General features: G+C 40.2%; 1 protein-coding gene across 1 annotated transcript in view; it reads right to left on the reverse strand.

Annotated features, from left to right (window-relative positions):
- Positions 1-19,260, reverse strand: part of LOC139665453 (protein unc-13 homolog B) — a 200,352-nt gene that overhangs the window by 167,617 nt on the left and 13,475 nt on the right. Inside the window, 1 exon segment of the mRNA XM_071544463.1 lies at positions 14,353-14,382. Coding sequence (XP_071400564.1) covers positions 14,353-14,382 — 30 coding nt within the window.

Here is a 19,260-nt window from a genome sequence, read left to right on the forward strand (position 1 = left end):
GACATTATTTTTGGTGGAGTAATGCATCTCTAGAGCTCATTAAACGATGAAGGGGAGATAATAAAGGCTAAGAAACTCAATCATGAGGGATTTCTGACAGCAGAGGAGAAATAATTCAACTAGCTGCCTGGGACAAGAAAAGCAAGTAAAGAACACAAAGCTCAGTTAGAGAGCAGATTTCAAGCAGAATTTAATATCATACACCCATTTAAAGGAGATAAGGCCATTATCCCATCCCCAGTCCTAATCTAAGATCATATTATAAAGCGTCGTGCAGAGTTTATGCTAATTTTATTCCTCATAATACAGTATGCTTTCTCCTCTAAATCTTGCACAGTGCAAATGCTACAAAACACTGAGGGAAGCAAATTTTGCTGTGGTTAGGAAGCTCCATGTCGTATGGATTTAGTCAAGACCGCCAAGTCAGAGTCAACTAACTTCAAGACCAGGGCCACAAAACCCTCTTAAGAAAAAAAATCTTCTCAAGTGCCATTTTTTTCTTAACTTTAGTCTTAAGAAAAAAAATAGAGAAAAATGCTATTCTCAAAAACAGTTCTTATATATTTTCTTAACTTTCTTCTTTTGTTTCTTCCTAAGAAAAAACTTACGAATAAATGGTATTCTTTTTCTTAACTTTAAGACAGCCCTTCACCTGTCTTAAAACTCCTACAGTGAAAAGGTAATCCTCTAATATCATATATTTAAACACATTTTAGACAAGTAGGTTATAGTTTAAAGTCTTCATAGGTTCCCCTACACCTAACTTAATATTAACATGTATTGTAAAGCTTTATTTGGTGTAGGGCCAGGTAGGCCTCTGTCTCATGTTTATTGAAAATAAGCTAGCAAATTTTACAGTTACCAACAGCAACCAATGTTTAAATCTTTGCCCTAGTTGCCCTAAATAGTTTTTTCCCCAGTTGTTTTGGATTTCCTCCCAGCCTTGTCTCCTAGCCTCCTAGCCTCGTCTCCTAGCCTCAATGGCAGTAAGCCCAAAGTTTATTAACCAGAATTAATTCAGGCCCTATTTTGAGAAGTTCTTAAGTAGGAAAATTAAAGAAATTCGTAAGAAATGAGACTGTTACTAAGAAAATATTGAGGAATTGCACTTAAGAGCCTTCTTAAGAACTTCCTAAAATTTCCTCTTATGTCATTTCTTAAGGTCTATCTTAAGAAGACATTGGTGAATCCAGCCCCTGATCCAGAGGGGATCAAGTCCTGTTCAATACCAAAATAGGCAATAAACAGTTAGATTTCTTCCCAAATGTAAAAATAATACTTGCAGGTTTCCTAAAGATCAACAGGGATGTAGATCTATCTGCAGGAGCTCGGTACAAAACCCTTCAACAAGGTACAAAACGACTAACAATGCATAAAAGTTTGAGGACCATCACAAACTAGGCTATATAGAGAGGATAAGTCCCTCCCCTTCCGGTGGACCACCATGGGACCTTATTATGGAAAAAATATGTACGGTAGTCAACAGCGAGAGACAAATATAATTGTTTGTTCCCGTTTGAATTGTGCCATGAATTACACATATGATGTTTTGTAAATTTAAAAGATAATTTTGCAAGTGAAGAAAGTCGCAGTTTGTCGTAAAACTGTTGAAGTATCAGACTGTGAAAATACGTAATTAGAAAGACGACACACCCAAAAGTGGCGTAAGTGACGTCATAACTTTCTCTCTCCACAAGCTGCCCAGAGCCGCTGAAGCTCAGTCCCTCTCAGATAGCAGGAGTATTATACACAACCTGGAAGGTAGACAGTAAGAACAGATTTAAACTGGTTTAGGATAGTTTTAGTACAGTGGGGGCTAACGTTAACGCCGTGCCTGTGTGTTTCCTATGTTTCCTTCCATGTTGGTGTGTCGGTGATGTATATTGTGCGAGACGAGAGATGTAGTTCACTGAGCGGTTTCACACAAAACTAAACGTTACTTTACTGTTTTACCACAAACTGCGACTTTCTTGACTTGCAGAGTTATCTTTGAAATTTACAAAACATCATATGTGTAATTCATGGCACAATTCAAATGGGATCAAACAATTATTTGTCTCTCGCCGTTGACTACCGTACATATTTTTTCCGAAATAAGGTCCCATGGGGGACAGCGGAAGGGGAGGGACTTAGGCTCTCTATATATAAGCGGAATCCCTTAAATTGTTTGCAGGGGAGAAATGAAAAAAGATGGATCAGGTGGAGAAAAACGTATCTTTGAAAGTCTTTGACAATCGGGGGAAAAGTCGAGTCAACATCTATTAGTGGCTGAGACCAAGTCTGAGTCAAAGTCGAAGACGTCAGAGAAGTGCTCTGGAGACCGGACTCAAGTACCACAGCCCCGGTTTTAGCACTTAAAGAACGGAAATCTAATAAGTGCCTAATAATAACGGATGATTAACCTAGCGCAATAACAAAAGAAAAGAGCAGTGAGACCGGAAAATTTCTTTAAAGAATTCTTGAATCTTGAGAGAGTCCAGGAGGTACAGGAGCATGAGGAAGGGCACACACATGTATTGTTCAATATACTGGATATTACTCACCACCAGTCAAAAGTTTGGACACACCTGATTGAATGTTCTATGTTTTTCATTCTCTTAAAGCCATTTTGATCTAAAGGCTTCTGCTTAAATGCTTGAAACTTGTTTTTTTAGACAAATAAATATAGTGAAGTTGATCCTATGTATGAATTTCTTTCCAAAGCCTTTGCCTTTCCATCAAGGCAAAGGGCGGCTACTTCAAAGAATCTAAAATCTAAAATAGTTTTGATATTTTAACACTGTTTTGGTCACTGCATAATTCCATTTGTGTTTGTTTTGGTGTTTTTACTGTTATTCTAAAATGTGAAAAATAGCAAAAATAAAGAAAAATGCATGTCCAAACTTTTGACTGGTAGTGTATATACAGCATATTTTAGAGGTCCCACTTTTTACTTCCTGCTTTCTGAACCACTGCTGCTCTTTGGCTCCATCCTAAAAAAGAAGTGTTAGGAAGAAAAGTTTTGCTCTCTTTCCAGCCTTTCAGAAATTACAAGGAGTGGTCTGTTCACCAGCTGATTACAGCCAAATTTGACTCTATTGTATATCATTCAAGCATTAATCATCTGCAGTCCTAATGCAGGATGGATGCAGAACAAATGTATGAAATATAGGAACTGTGCAATGGTTTCGACTGCATGACAATCAGACCTCCTTCAAAATGAAGCACCTTCCATATTTGGCACACACACACACACACACACACACAATTAGAAATGAACAATTGCACCCTAAATAACTGCTCCGGTGTGCCTTTTAATAATGCTCATTTGCAAGAAAAGTGTCACTATTAACTGCAGAAGCGCTCAGCAGGCTCAGCGGGGAACATTTTTTGCTGAAGAAGAGCCACTTAGAAGACAGAAAGAGACGGAGAACGAGAGTCTCTCATTGTTCTTTCATATCACACACACTGATGTCTGTACAGGGAACTATACGACCCACTTGACTTATCTCCTTCCCTATGAAACTGATTAATGTTTATTTTTGATCCAGACACAGTATATTTAATCATGCTAAGCCCACAGTAGGTTATGAATCTGAAGGCCCGGGTCTTGTATATCGCTGATTTGGAGAGATCGACTGGTGCAGAGGCAACACCAATCTGTCTCTCTCTCTCTTTCTTCTGTCCTTGTTCTCATTGAGGGTCTCAAGTTTCAAGTGTCTTACTGTTTCATAATGGGCCATTGAGAAGCCTTTTGACACTGTAACTGTGATTAAAGGCGATACAAATTAACTTGACCCGACTTTGTCCTCCTTCACCAGCTGTAGTTTTACCCATATTTCTTTTACAATTCAAAAGATTTCATGCCACATGTGAAAACTGTGCATGGTTAATGTGCGTTTGCTTCTGTATCTGTATTAAGTTTGGACTGATATGAGTTTTTGAAGGCTGATTCTGGTATTTGTAGACTGAAGCCGCTGATAGCCAATATTTTGTTTGATTTTTGAGATTCAACATCTTTAAATTTGACTATTTTCATGGCAAAAAAATACAAGGATTCAGTGTTTCTCCCTGAATTTTATTCCTGTCAGGGTGGAGAAGCCTCGGAAACAGCATTTAGATCATGGGACTAAAACACATCCTAATTAAATTATTTTAGTGTCAGCAGCTCTGTAAGGCAGCATGACCCACCACACCCATTCAATGGTAGGAGAAACTCTAGAAAAACTTTACAAAAAACGTGATCGGACAATTAAAAGAATAAATCAAGTCTGCAAAGAAAATTAAACTTCATTGCAGGTTTTACAGACTTTTTCTGTGGCTGTGGTCAGGGAGAAACCTCCATCATATCAGAAGTGGGCAACATGATATCTGATATTGAATAAAACGGCAGTATTGGCAAACTGATATATCGGTTTAACCCCAGTCTGTGTGTGATGTGTGTGTGTGTGTGTGTGTGTGTGTGTGTGTGTGTGTGTGTGTGTGTGTGTGTGTGTGTGTGAGAGTGTGTTGCTGTCTACCTCACAGTGAGCCGTCCTAATCAGCATAAACAGAGGAGGTTTGTGAGAGCCACACACCACCTAATCTCCGCTTGATTACCAGCCTCAAGTAGCCCACTCTCCACCTGGAGAGGGCCCATGTATGTGGATCTTGCACATCTATGTGTGTGTTCAGTCTAATGACCACTTACTTTTCAAAAGGACAAGAGGGAGTGAGGGTAGCGTTGGCAGATTTGAGGTGGAGATGAGGTGAGGGATGTTAGCATTCAGCTGCATAAATAACAGGTGAAACGGACAGAAGAATGACTTGATAAAGCTCTCACCACCCTGCTTTTCTTCTAAAATCCAAGCCAGGTTTCTATATAGGTGTTCACCCTAAATCAGCGGTTCCCTTAAAACAAAGCGATGCCTACTCGCGAGTGGTGAACACTTCAACCAAAGAATAATTTTCATTTTTCAGCTTGTTTCATTACTTATCAGAGGGGGCCTAGAAACTGAAAACTATTCAGTATTCCACAAGAAAAAAAGCTAAATTTAGAGAAAAATCTGAAAAAATAGACATGATAACAAATTTGTATAGTAGGAATATGCTTTTTCCGATTCCATCAATCATCTTGCGACCCCCAAAATTATCTTGCGAACCCCTGGGGGGGGGGTCCCGACCCCCAGGTTGAGAACCACTGCCCTACATGGGCATCAGTAGCCAAGAGTAGGGGTTCCCAAACTTTTTAAGATCAAAGACCCCCAAGCGTGAATGTATGTAACTGTATGGATGTGAAAAAAGCAAATGTGCTCAGTCAGTTGTCCCTGGATAAATAAAGGTTAATCATAATAATAGTAGCACAAGGGATAGTTACGTCAGATCTTGTGTTTTGGTAAAACAGATACAGACATGGGGAGGAACATAATTGATGGATGGATGGAGAAGAAGCCAGGAAGGGAGGGTGTTCCTCATGTGCATCTGATTTCCTGTCCTCTCCGGAGCTTAAAACTCTCCCTGGAGCTCCTTGTTGATTACATCGGCCTGCTGCAGCACAGACAGCAGGAGGAGAGCAGGGACTCACTGAGCTAATAAAAACACTCATTTGTGACACTGGGGATAAGAAACGCTTCCGCTAGTAGGGCGCAGGACGCTGCCTGCATTTTTTAATTCTTTATTTATCCAGGGAAGGCTCACTGAGTATGCATGTGTGCTCTTTTTCAGCACCGCCCTCCTTCATATTCACACAGTAACACACATTCAGAGCCGGGAGCTGCCCAGTACAACCACAGTCTGCTACTGGTGGCCAATTAAAGCAATATTCCACTTCCACTTAACATGGGGGTTATTCAGCACTTGACCGCCATGAAAACCAGAATATAAACTCCTCACCAAGATCAGATGCAGCTGGATGAGTTTGTAGTGTTCAGATTTTTACTTCCCATTGATTTGAAGGAGGCCCAAAAATAGACTGAAAACTGACATTTAACACGTTGGTGAACAGATTCAACGACAGATCCTGCTGCTGTGATTTTCAACTGACTGTGGGGCCAACGTTTTAGAAAATTATTCCGCCATATAGCATTTGTATTGATAGAAGTGAACATAGCGGAGGGATACCATTTAAGAGAGATAGTTCCTGTTTGGGAGACCTACTTTTATTTTTAAATACTAATTTTAGTGTAAACCAAGAATAGAAATGCAAAATGAAAAATACCTAATATGGATTGGATCCTTGGCCCTATAAAGTTTGTTAGTTAAGTTTTGCCTTTGTTCATTAGTCCTGTCAATGCTGTGAATGAACATCATTGTGCTTTATGTTTGTGTAATATGTTTTGTATTTTTTCTATATGTTTATCGATCTGTTTGTCTTGTATATCTCACAAATGCTTAATAAAAAAATAAAGAAGAGAATAAAGATTTGCCTCATTGATCCAGGATTCAAATCGGCCAAAAAACAAAACTGTAGTGCATGTGTAGCCTTTAAGGAAAATCCTATTTAATTCAGTAAAACAAAATTGAATTTTGCCGTCATGCTCATCATGTTATCGGTAATGTTACAGAAAATTATTGACCTCCTGCTGTGTTCCTGCTTTCCAAAACCGGTTGCCCGAATCTTTCCCCTCTCTCGGCAGAGCTCGGCTGTAATGAGGAAGGCTATACAGGCAGGAGGGTGAAGGGGTTAATCGAGAATAATCCATCATTCACTTAAGGGGGTTGCCAGGTCTGTGATTAAGGGTACGAGGGGGGCTGGCAGGGTTTCGACAGCCCTATTTACTTCCTGAGCTACACACAGAAAATGAGAAGCCAGCAAAGAAAGAAAGAAAAACAAACAAACAAAAGGATGTAAAAAAAAAGAAAAAATGAAAAATTTGAGTTAAAATCTAAATTTGGCATCTATCTCCTCAGACACCAGCAGGGTTGCCATGGCAGGTATTTTAATGACTCTTACCTGACCTCCATAAATGCATGGACACACACACACACACACACACACACACACACCTTCCGTCGGTTCGCACCAACTAGCTGCGGTGAAGAGGACATATCCCAGCATGCAGCAGGACCCTCTTGGGGAGCAGCCGGCGTCATTTATAATTAAGTGGCCATGACTTATGAAAATAAATAAGTTATATTCAGTTACACATGGACGTGTGCGGCGCGGCCAGGCGAGATGACATTTACTAGGCTGTCTACAGTAATGAATACTCTATTATGGGTGTCGAGGGAGGGATGGAGGGGATGGAGGAGGCTGGGAAGAGGGTAGGGGGGAGAGAGAGTGAGAGAGAGAGAGAGAGAGAATGGGGTGGGAGACAAAAGGAGGGAGAGAAGCTGACTGAAGGAGGAGAGCTTTTGTTGGATGAGGTGGAAGAGAAAGAAAACAGCGGCTCAAGCGATGAGGTGTCGAGGAAAATTAGGAGACTGAACTCTGACAATTACAAACACACACGATATCTCCTGTTTTTTTGTATTTTAACCTTAAGTTATCTAGGGCAGTGGTTCTCAACGTGGGGTCCGGGGACCACCAGGGGTCCTTGAGGGGGTTCCAGGGGGTCCCCAGCAAATTGATGAATTGTTAAACTTCACCATTATTTCATTTACAAGAAGTTAACGCAGTTAGAGAATGTAGAAGAATAACTGTTTTGATCATAGTTTCACTGTTATCTCTCTAACTACAATACAGATAGTCATGGAATTCTGGTCAAAATCATATTGAACAATAAAAATATTGTCATATTTGGGTCTGAGAGACAAAATCTCATCAAATGGGGGTCCGTGGCCCTAATGTGGACTAAATTAGGGGTCCGTTATATGAAAAAGGTTGAGAATCACTGCTCTAGGATACCAACATCCCCGAAAACATCTTGTAACAATTCCTTATACCATAATCTACAGGAACTGCTTATGTTGGATGTTAGAGAAGGTTGAGTGTGGCTAGGTTATTATCAACAAGACAGTTAACTTTTTCATGCAATGGCCACAGTAACTAACTATTTAAAGTGATAATCTGTGAGATTTTCATCTGAATAAATGTCTGTTTTACTACTCTCTGTCGCCATTATCCTACAGTATATCCAGTTCATGAAAAGCTTTTCCATTTGCTGTTCCAAACACCCGCTGTCTGGTAGCTCTTTCCTGGGAAAAATGAGCAGTGATAGCCACCATGGCTGAACAGACATAGAAAAGAGCGGCACCTATACAGAAACTCAAACTGCATCAATGGAAAATCCAAGCTCCGCCCACACTGTTTGATTGACAGGTGATCTCTGAGAAGTCCAAAAATAAGAATTTAAATTACATTTTTTAAATAGGAAACAAGAACTAGATGATAGTTGCTTACCTGCCAAAGTGGCTGGTAGAGTAGACAAACTGACCAGTAACCATCAACATTTACCAGCATTTGACTGGTTATCTTTATACCAGTTCTCAGCACTGATCACACTTTCCCTACAATGACCTCCACTTATTGTAGACCCACAACACCACAACAAACAATAATATCTAAAATCAACTTCATCATTCTCTCTGTCATGTAGTTTAAAGTTTAATTTGGGATACCAACTCATACTAACATCACATTGGTCATCACCTGTTTACAGTAATAGCCATTATAAAAGCCCCCGTTCATGCATTTATCCTGCCTCTATCCTGCATTAACACTGTAGGTAATTCTTGTTTGAATGATTGTACAGTTGAACAAAATTAGTATATTGTACCACAAAACTCTCACCTGACTAGTTAGTTAATTCCATGTAACTTCCAACGGCTGATTTTTTTTTTATCTTTCCAAACAATTCCTCTTGGAGGAAAAATGCTGCAATATTTCAGCAAGAATGCAATAAAAAGTGGGATTTCTCCAATGGCTACATCTATATAGTCTTGAATAAACTCAGTTGACTGGGAGGACGACCTGCAGCAGTGTGGAATAAGCGGCAGAGTGAATGTGAGTCAGACAGTGTATGGTTCAGGCTGTGCTAAGACAGGGCCGCCTCATTAGGCCGACACCATTGTCTCATTACTATCAGGGTTTCCTCTGCATTCATTAAGCAGCGGTGGACCATCATAGCAAGAACACCACCACCGCTGATGGACGCAATACCAAAAAAAAAAAACGATTTAGCATAATTCCCTGCTCAAACACACCAGAATACAGGCCTGTTGTTTACAGTTAATGATTTCTTATAACAAGTCTAAAGAGTCCAAACCAAAACTGAGACAAAAACAGAGATGGAAGAAGAGCCAAAATAAAAATAACTCCAACCAACAATGTTAAAGCAGTAGTGAAAGAGGAGGGTGGAGAAGGAGAGGAGGAGGCACAGTTGCTGATGGTCACGGAGGATTGGCAGCAAAGCGTTTTGGGATGATTTTTTTTTTTTACCTCTGTTTGTCCATGGAAGCTTGACTGAGCATGTAGGCTCTGTTTTCCGTCAACATCTTCCTTCACACATATTCCCCAGTACCACAGTCTTCTACTGCTGGACACCGAGCAAATCCACTAGAGCAATTTTGGGTTTAGTGCCTTGCTCAAGGGAACTTTGAAGTAATTGTTTTGGCAGGGGAAAGTGTTTCTCGTTCCCTTTACCTGCCAAGATTTTTTTTCCCAGGCAGTCTGGGATTCAAACTAGTGTCCTTCTGATCATAAGCCCACTTCTCAATCCTCTAGTCCAGTGGTTCTCAACTATGTGGACTCTGATTTCTTCAGCTGATTTCCCTGATTTGCACACCTTCAACCAGAGAGGAGGGAAGTAATCGGTGAAATGAGCTGCTGTAGAGTTTGTTTGGAGTGAAAACCTGCAGATGCTTGGGTCATTATCGTTGAAGACCACTGCTTTGGGCAACTTCTGCCGCATGAACTTTCTGTGCCACCACCGACTTTCACTGAAGGGGAATTAAGTAATCTATTACCTTTATCAACAAGCCAGAGGAATTGCAACCAAGGTTATTATAGTTTTGCATTTTTCATTTGTTTTTTTTTACTTTTTGTTTTTAATTTCAGTTTAGTTTTAATAAGTTTTTAAAGCGGGTATGCTAGTTTAGTTTTTATTTTTTGAAAATGCTGTTTTAGTTTAGTTTTTATTAGTTTCAGTGTTAGTTTTAGTCTTTTTTTGTAATATGGGGTATTTGTTAGGGGTGAGATTCAAAAATTCAAAATACTAGGCTTATGTATGAAATAAATTGACAAAGAAGAAAACTATTTTAGTTTATTTTAGTTAGTTTTGTAAACACAAAATACAGTTTCAGTCAGTTATCGTTTTTTGTAAAGCCTCGTTTTTATTTTTATTTCAGTTAACGAAAATGTTTTTTCACACCTAGTTTTCGTTATTTCATTAGTTTTCGTTAATGATAATAACCTTGATTGCAACAACATTGATAGAACTTATCTGCTCCTACACAAGTCGCTAGTGCAGTAAGCTGTAACTGACAAAAAAATAAGATAGCTACTTACAGCAGAGACCTAAGAGAAGCATCGACAGAGGAGGTAATACATCATAATCCAAAATACTGTATTAATAATACAGTTTTTTAGCCCTCAGTATCTTGTGACAACGGTCGCTCACTCACAGTCCTCCAGAGTGGGAGTATGTTTAAATTCCAGTGGGCAGGAAGTTTTGTTCTAGAGTATAGCACAGGCTGGAAAGTGAGTTTTGAAAGCCAGAAATCAGCACCTGTGCAAAGTTGCATAAAGCTAGTTTAAGACTAGTCTAAGCCTTAGACTGGTCTTACATTCTCAGGTTGGACTAGGCTAATTAAGACTGTCTGCTACTTAAATATTACGACTGACTTATTTTGAGGTAGGAAAAGTTAGCCACCGTCCCCCTGGCTAATCTTGAGTTAAGAATTTTGTTGTTATGGTAACAAGTCGGCCTAACTGTCAGAGCGGGAAGTTTAAATACTGAAGCTGTTTCATAAAGGATGGCAAATCTTTGGTTTTTGGAAAGAACCTGAAGAAGAGAGAGAGAGTCTTTAGAGACAGAAACAAACCATTAGAGATCTACAACAATCAAGAAGTAGTAGGAACAGGTAAATATAAGTGTCTATAGCAAGTTTGACTTAAGGTCACATTTAAGTCTAAGACTGGGTCTATCTTTATGCAACTGGCCCCTGGTGAAGTCATCGCTGAGTCATTGGTATTGATCAACAGCCCTATCAATCCCCCGCAGATTTATGACGGTCACATTGTGCCATGGGGCAGTAAAAATCTTACTTATTGCCCATTTAAAAGACAGTATAGGTAATGTGCCTTAAATCCACCAAACTAATAAAAGTGGCACATATACCAGCCAACATCTCTCAAGGGTCGTCCACCACTGGGGCTTCAGGAGGGACTTGGGACAGCAGCTCCCCGAGGCAAAGAGTCTATTTGCTTGCTATTAAGATAAATCAGATCATGTTCCCCAAACTGGGGCATAAGAGTGGGCCAAACTCCACTAGTTGTGTCTGACCTGAGACTAATAACCATATCACATGTTGGAACTGCATTTTGAGTATACTTCCCATACACTCCTGCATCAGGCCTGATGCAGAGAAGACGTTTATGGGTTGTGCTCTCTTGTTGGATTTTTTTTTTTTTTTATGGACAAACTGTACAGATGTAGCCACTGTTTAAGTCCCACTTTTCACAGCATATTTCCTGAACTACTGCTGCACATTTGGCTGCACTTCCAAGAAGAACTGATTGAAAAAAATCAAGTACTGTTCTCTTTTGGAAGTTACAAGGAATCAACTGCTGAGTCTGAAAGCCACAAGATTTTTCTTTTACAGTAAATCAATTTGGTTTTACTCTATAAAGAAAGTACTTTTAGCAGTAGTAATGCAGGATAGATGCAGAATAAATTAATGAAAGGAGACATCTACAATGGCTACCACTGTATGATAGCCACATCATCACTGTCCTAATTTATCAACCGTGGCAGGGCCAATCAAATCTCCTGCTTCCGCTCTGAAAATATGGCTTAGCAATCGCAGGCCAGAGGCAGGCAGTCATCCTGTATCTGGAGTCCGTCTCTGTCTCCTCAAGACACTGAGGGATTTGTCTCCATCTTCTCTTTTATGTGAGGATGACACGTTGTCATTTCAGGCTAGCAGGTGGCCCTTTGTCTATGATGATCTATTGATTTTCCTCTCTTCTCCTCCGGCTTGATTTCTCATTCTCCCACTCGTCGCTGTTGTTCTCCTCTCATCATCGCCTGGAGAGAAGATGGGAGGATGAGCAGCTGCACCCAGGAAAGGGAGAAAAAAGACGCGAAGAAAGAGGAGGTGGAGGGGAAGACAGAGGAAGGCGAGGAGAAAGGACTGGTGCCGCTTCTTTTAATCACACACTACAGTAAAGTGGCAGTTGGTGCAGATGTAGCCAAGTCCCACTTTTTACTGCATGCTTGCTGAACTTCTGCTGACTTCACTGTTTGGAAAAATCTTGTTTTTCTCTCTTTTCAGCCTTTGGAAGGTGCAAGGTTTTTGATGTGTTTATTTAAGTGTCCTGCACCATTTATGGTGCCCAGCCCATATGGGCTTACAAGACACTAGACAGCAACAACAGCCAGGATGGCCACATGACAAATCATAATATACAGTTCCACAAATTCAAAAGGAAAACATTTCAAAAACATTCAATTTCCATGACAGAAACGTCCTATTATGTTGGATACAGTGTTCTCTGTCTTAGTTGCCATGCATTTTCTATAAATCTTGCTAAGACAAAAATCTCCTCATTAAAGAGCCAACTCAACAAAACACCTTCAGACAACCAAAACAAGTCAGGGTTCTTCAACTGAATTTTTTCAAATAGATGATTCCTCAAATCACTGTACATGGGGCAGTGAAACACAAAATGAAATTCATCCTCAACAACACCAATATCACAAAAACCACATAAACGCAGCTCTAAACCTTTATATCTGCCTACCTCAGTTGCCAGTGGTAAGGTAGCAGTTCTTAACTGAGCACATAAGGACCTCTGCCCTCTCTTTAAATTAAATGTTATATAAGGTAATCTTCTTTAATTTGAATGTAGTTTCTGAGCTTTGGCTTCTTCCAAATCTCCTCCTTCCATTGTTCCTTATGGATCTTTAGCAGTTTTTGTTTGACTATATTTATATTACACTGCACATTGTTCCTGAAGATTATATATAAATCAGAAAGATAAAATATTGCAGAAACCTCTCTTGACCAAGGATAACTGTGTGCTCTGTCCCAATTAAAGATCTTTTTGGTCAACCTTTCCTCTGGCAACTGGACAAGGCAGTTCCACAGCCGAACTATTTCACATCTCTGCTTTACAAGACATGACTCCCATCCCATGTCCCCTTCAATAGCCCCCTTTGCAAGGAATGGTCTGGTTACTAGCTGGTTGAGTCACTCGAGTTAAGTGGGTCAGATGCAGGATAAATGGATGAAGAGCTACCACTTTAACTGTGACAAACAGCCTCCTCACCTCTAAACCAATATCTGCTCAGACCATGTAAGTCTGACCAAGGACAGATTCAATCCTAGGCTTCTCATATACAAGAGGCTTTTTTAAAGATATTTTTTTGGCCATTTTTGCCTTTATTCGACAGTCTATAGTGAAGAGAGACGGGAAAGTTTGAGAAAAGAGAGAGGGGGATGACATGCCACAAAGGTCCAAGGCCGGATTTGAAGCCAAACTGACTAAGACCACGTTACAGTAACGGCCTATGGGAGAAGATGTATTGGGACGGGACAGTTACACTCACACAAACACACCTGGGAGCTACCAAGTGCAACTGCAACCTTCTACAGTGGACCAATGGGAAGCTCAGCCGGAGCATTGTGAGAGTTAAATGCTTTGCTCAAGGGAACCTCGACAAATATTACTATGGGAGGGGGGAAGTGACGCTTGTTCAAATTCCCCCACCAAGATTTCTCCCGGCATTTCAGGGATTCAAACCGGCAACCCCAAGTCAAAAGTTGGCTTGTGTATGCTTAAGGCACCAACTTCCCCATGACACAACCAGCTAAAACCAAGGTTCTCTTCCCATGTTAACTTCTATAGGGACTGTAAACAAGAAAAAAAAAAAAAGTTGATCAGAGAACCATATCTGCAGTTCCTCAAGAAGATCCAAGTCACTCTTCTGAGTGTTGTTGACACTTTCAAAAAGCACTAATCTGTTCAGACTGGCCTTTGTTTAGCATCTGTGTCTGTAATTCTGTGTGTTTTTATGTCATATTGTTTTTATGTCCTACTTTTTTTTTTACTGTTTTCTGGTCTTATTTTAACAATTTTACTCTTGTGAAGCACTTTGTGACTTTGCTCTGTGAAAGGTGCTGTATAAATAAACTTTACTTACTTACTACTTACTATTATTATTATTATTATTATGACTCTGCATGTTAAAACACACACACACACACAGACATGTTGGGGTCTGCTCTTACCTGGAGGCCCATGGAGTTTGGCTTTCTTCACTGAAAAAGAAAGAGAGAGAACAAAGATTAGTCCCAAGGTGACAAAAAAGGACTTAATATCCAATGCACAGACCAAATGAAGAGCGGTGAGTGTTTAAAATGGATGGGCAGAGAGCTGGGCTAAAGCCTAGAATAACACCAAATGTAATTTTAAAGTGATTTATGTTGCAGGGAACAAATTGTAATTATTCTTTGTGCAGTTGCCCCACACACCCAGCTGTCTGCTGAACCAAACTTGAAGATTTCTTCCCTGCCTTAATAGAGCATGCTTCCTCTCTGCTCTCTCGCTCTCTCTCTCACACACACACACACACACACACACACTTTCAAGTAAATTTATTTAATTTCCCTTTCTTGTAAATTATGCATTTTGTAGTTTTTGTACCATTCTCTTCCTTGTTGTGTTTTGATGTCGTTTGTGTCTCTTCACACTTGTCTCTTTGAACACACACACACCTGAGTAACACAAGACAGACTCACGCATGCACACACACACACACACACACACACACACCTAATCACAGTCACAGTAAATTTATTTAATTTCCCTTGCTTGTTGTTTCTTCATTTTGTTGTTTTTGTACCATTCGCCTCCTTAATGAAAATCTAATGTCATTTGCATCATTGTTTGTCGTCTTGATTTTTTTTTTGTTTTTTTCTTACCTGTTTGGGTTTGGATGTTTTATGAGCCCTTTGGGATCATTTTTTTTCTTTAACTACTTCTTCCCTTCTATCTTTTTTTGCAGTGATTTTATCACTTGCGCAAACAAACAAAACAAAACAAATAAAACTAAACTTTGGTGAAGTAGGCATGGGGGGTTGCAGAGTTACACTCTCTAAAATGGTTTGTGAGAAAGGTATGACACATAATTTTACCCTCATGTGATAAGATATTCAAAATTACGCAACAAAAAGAATGAAATAATCCAACAGACAGACCACATATACATCTGTCTTGCAACTAACATGGTTCTCTTCCTCCATCATCGTCCCAACCTGCTGCACAGACAAATCACTGGAATCTACAACCTTTACTAAAGGCTTGCACTAGTTCAAATCAAACAGTGGATGTAAAAATATTGTTTACTGATCTTGTTTTCAGCACACAAGCCATTTGTGCTTGAAAAACATAACAATAATAATAAGCTTTATTTACATATAAAACAGTGTTTGCAAAGTGTTATACAGAAAAAATGAAAAACAGACAGAAAGACAAAAGTAGCTATAACAAGTGAAAAGCCAAACTGTTAAAATGTGTTTTGAGACATGATTTAAAAATAGTAACAGATTCAGCCAATCTAGCAGTGGAAGGCTGATTGTTCCACAGTCGAGGTCCCATTACTGCAAATGCTCTATCACCCTTTGACTCCAGTCTAGATTGGACCAGCCTTGGTTTGAAGACCTAAGGGGCCTTGTGGTATGATAAGGATGAAGCAATTCAGCAATGTACTCAGGTGCCTGGTCATGTAAGGTCTAATATGTAATTAGAAGAAATTTTAACTAAATTCTGAACTTTACTGGAAGCCAGTGTAAAGAGGCTAAGAGGGGTGTAGTGTGTGACGCACATTAGGTCAACAAGTTTTGGTCAACAGTCTTGCTGCAGAGTTTTGAACTAACTGGAGCCGACCCAAGGCAGACTGATTCAGACAGGTACACAAGGCAGTGCAACAGTCTAAATGCAACATCACAAAGGCAGGAATAACCATTCAGTGTTGTGAAAGGACAGAAAAGGACTCATTTTAGCAATATCCCTCAACTGAAAAAAAGCACGACTGTACCAACTTCTTGACATGTTCAAAATTGATGATGTCAACATCATGCTGACGAATAATTTGCCCCGGGGGCATCGTATAAATAGAGAATATTGAAAAATAGAGAAAGATGGTTCAATCGGGACACCATGTTTTTTGTGCTTTTTCATTATTGCATTTGTGGCTGTTTTGTGGATGTCATTTATCAACACTGGAGGCCTGGAGGCTGGAGATCTCCAAAGTAAACTTTGTCACCTCAGAACAACCAACTTCCAGACCCATATATCAGCCCTCTACTTATCTACACTGCAACTACACTTTGGCTTACACAATAACTTCAGTATCACCTTCAATTTAATCAACAATAATGAGATGGGTGGCCCTGCTGGTTTGAAACGCACTGAACAGTTCAGCTAATACTGTATTTCACTATTTAAAGGGGTATTAAGTAATCTATGACCTTCATCAGCTTCTATCAGTAACCAGTAGGAACTGCAACAGCATCGACCTCCCTCACCACCCCCAGCCCCTTTAGCTGCGGTGGCCTGTAATTGACACAAACAAAGTCACATTTTCACAATAGAGACGAGAAAGCTAGCTAATTACAGTAGAAATCCAGTAGAAATCATGGGTCGGGCTGGTTGCCCTTCCTCCCTTGTTGAGCAGTTGAAAATGTGAGTAGCTGTGGGGACGAGTGCAGAGTATTGGGCCAGAAAGTGAGTTTTGAAAGCCAGAAATCTCTGCAGCTGCTGAAGTAATTCCCCCTATATATTCATAGTTTAAGTGCATAGTTGGACAATAAGTAAGCAATAAGTGAGTCCACAGCCACAAAGTGAGAGATGTGATAAGAGGGACAGAGACAGAGAACGATACACAGAGAAATAGAAAGAGAGAGGAAGAATGGTACCAAACAGGTCATTTGTCTTAGGCTGTCAGCACAGGTTGCCTTGTGTGTCACTCGTGCCAGCTTGGCAGAGACTCAGAGGAAACCTGGTGGCCTCGCTGGTCCAATGCCAGACTGAGCTCTGACAATACCTGTCTGAATACTGATCCTGGGAAAGAAGCCCACTACGAGGCTATAGAGTAGCCTAGCATGGAGGAAGAGAAGAGAAGAGAAGAGAAGAGAAGAGAAGAGAAGAGAAGAGAAGAGAAGAGACATCAAGTGTCGAACCTGAAGAACAAACCTACAGTACATTTAGCATTGGGTGATTTTCATAATGAAAAAGAAAAACAATAATTTGTCCGCCTTATATACACTGAAATGTAATATGTTAATTTAATATTGCTTATAATGTCTACATAAGTCTGTGCATTATACCACTTTGCCCTCAGGAACTACATCCATGCTCCACAAGACTCAAAACTGCACCAATGTCAGCAAGACAAATTCCTGTACATTTATTATACTTGACAGATAAAGTGATCCTGATTTTGTCCAGGGTATATCCATCTTTATCCAGCACTGTTTAGCTGTACATGGGGCAAAACGTGTGAAAAGTGCGAGAGGAAGGTGTCAAAGCATGTGTATAATCCCCTCACACTAAAAGGCCGAACAAAGCACTTAGCAGAGGCAAGCGGTGGATACACATGCTACATTAGTCACTGATGCGTCCCCAGAGTAGAGCCATGTAAGGACACTGATCTGTTTGGGGATATTCTGTTTTTATGAGGTTAGAAGGGGTGTCTCTCTCAGGCTGAGAAAATGATATACAGGCAAATGGATAGTTTGATTTCCATGCAAATTGTTATTATTTCTTTGTGACACTCTATTGATCCCAGGGAGAAAATTCATCATCTGAGGTGAGTCAGAGCGCAGGATGAGGCTTTGAGCAGCATCGCCGGAGCTGGGAGGGATGCTTTTTTTTTTTTTTTGAGGTGAGATGTTTGTATATGCCCCTTAGGAGTTTTTATCTCACCAGCACAAACTTGAGATTTTATCACTTCACTTCTGCGTTTTTATATGAACAAATCAAAAGGCCACTTCCATCAGTACAGGGGCAGAATCAAACTTGGGACCTTCCAGCTACAGGACAGGAGTTCTAGCCACGAGGCCAAACTGCTGCCCACAAGTTAATGTTTCTTCTCAATCTCTCTGTCTTGGAGATAAAATAAAATGGAGCATACAGTTGAGTGGAGGTGAATTGCATGCTGTTAATTAGAGGTCAACCCATCTAGTTTTATGCCACCTTTCACAAATAACCCCTTAAATATGTACAGATGTAGTGGTCCCACTTACTTACTTACAGCTTGAATGCTATGGTTTGCTCTTTTTTTCAGTCAAGTTACAACTAATACAGTATATATACATGGAATTTGGTTCTACTGTGTTCGGCTCATTCAAGAAATAATTACTTGCAATGTTAACATGAATGTGATGCGGTATAAATGCAGGAGGTTGGATGTCCACAATGGCTTCTACTGAAAATACCCACTACATGCATATACTATATATATCTGTTACAAAAAATAATATAACGGTCAGTGTCACATCTTAGCCACGTTCAAGGCTAGTAGAGGTCAATGTACCCTTTGAGCCAATAGGAGGGCTAGCTTGGTGAGAGTCAGTAAAGCAGGCCAGATATCAGACACGTGCCAGCCGGTATGACTGTATGAACGGATGCGTGCTGCTGGTGACCGAGCGTTTGGCCGGTGGGATAATCCCTCCGAGCTAATGCCTTAAGCAGGGCTGAAATCCACCAGATCCTGCTGCATTGTGAGTGAGAAAGAAAGAGAATGAGAGAATGCCATATGGGAAAGCAGCAAGCTCATTTCCCTTTCGTAAGTTAGAGAGCGGATGCCTTCTGACCTTATGGAGAAAGTCCAAAGCTTCTACAGATCTAAAAATTCTTATAAAGTGAAGATGCTGTTGAGGGCAGCCATAGCGATTTGGGGAAATGGGCGGAAAGGCAACAGTTCGATGTTCATGCGATGAGTCATGCATAGGATTACCCCCACTGGACAAAAGCTGCATGAGAATGATTATGTCATACTGGCATCTGTAAAGTCTGTGTACACTGCAGATGCTTAAATACTGAAATAAAATTAAAAAAATCATGTTTTGTCTGGTTTCCAACTGAAATTGTAGTTGTGCCGATTTACAACATCGATGATGAGTGTCAGGTGGTGA

The sequence above is a fragment of the Centroberyx affinis genome, unplaced genomic scaffold, assembly GCF_046629955.1.
Source record: "Centroberyx affinis isolate AG114_WGS23_722 - 3 ecotype Tasmania unplaced genomic scaffold, CSIRO-AGI_Caff_v1 ptg004590l_1, whole genome shotgun sequence".
Lineage (NCBI taxonomy): Eukaryota > Metazoa > Chordata > Actinopteri > Beryciformes > Berycidae > Centroberyx > Centroberyx affinis.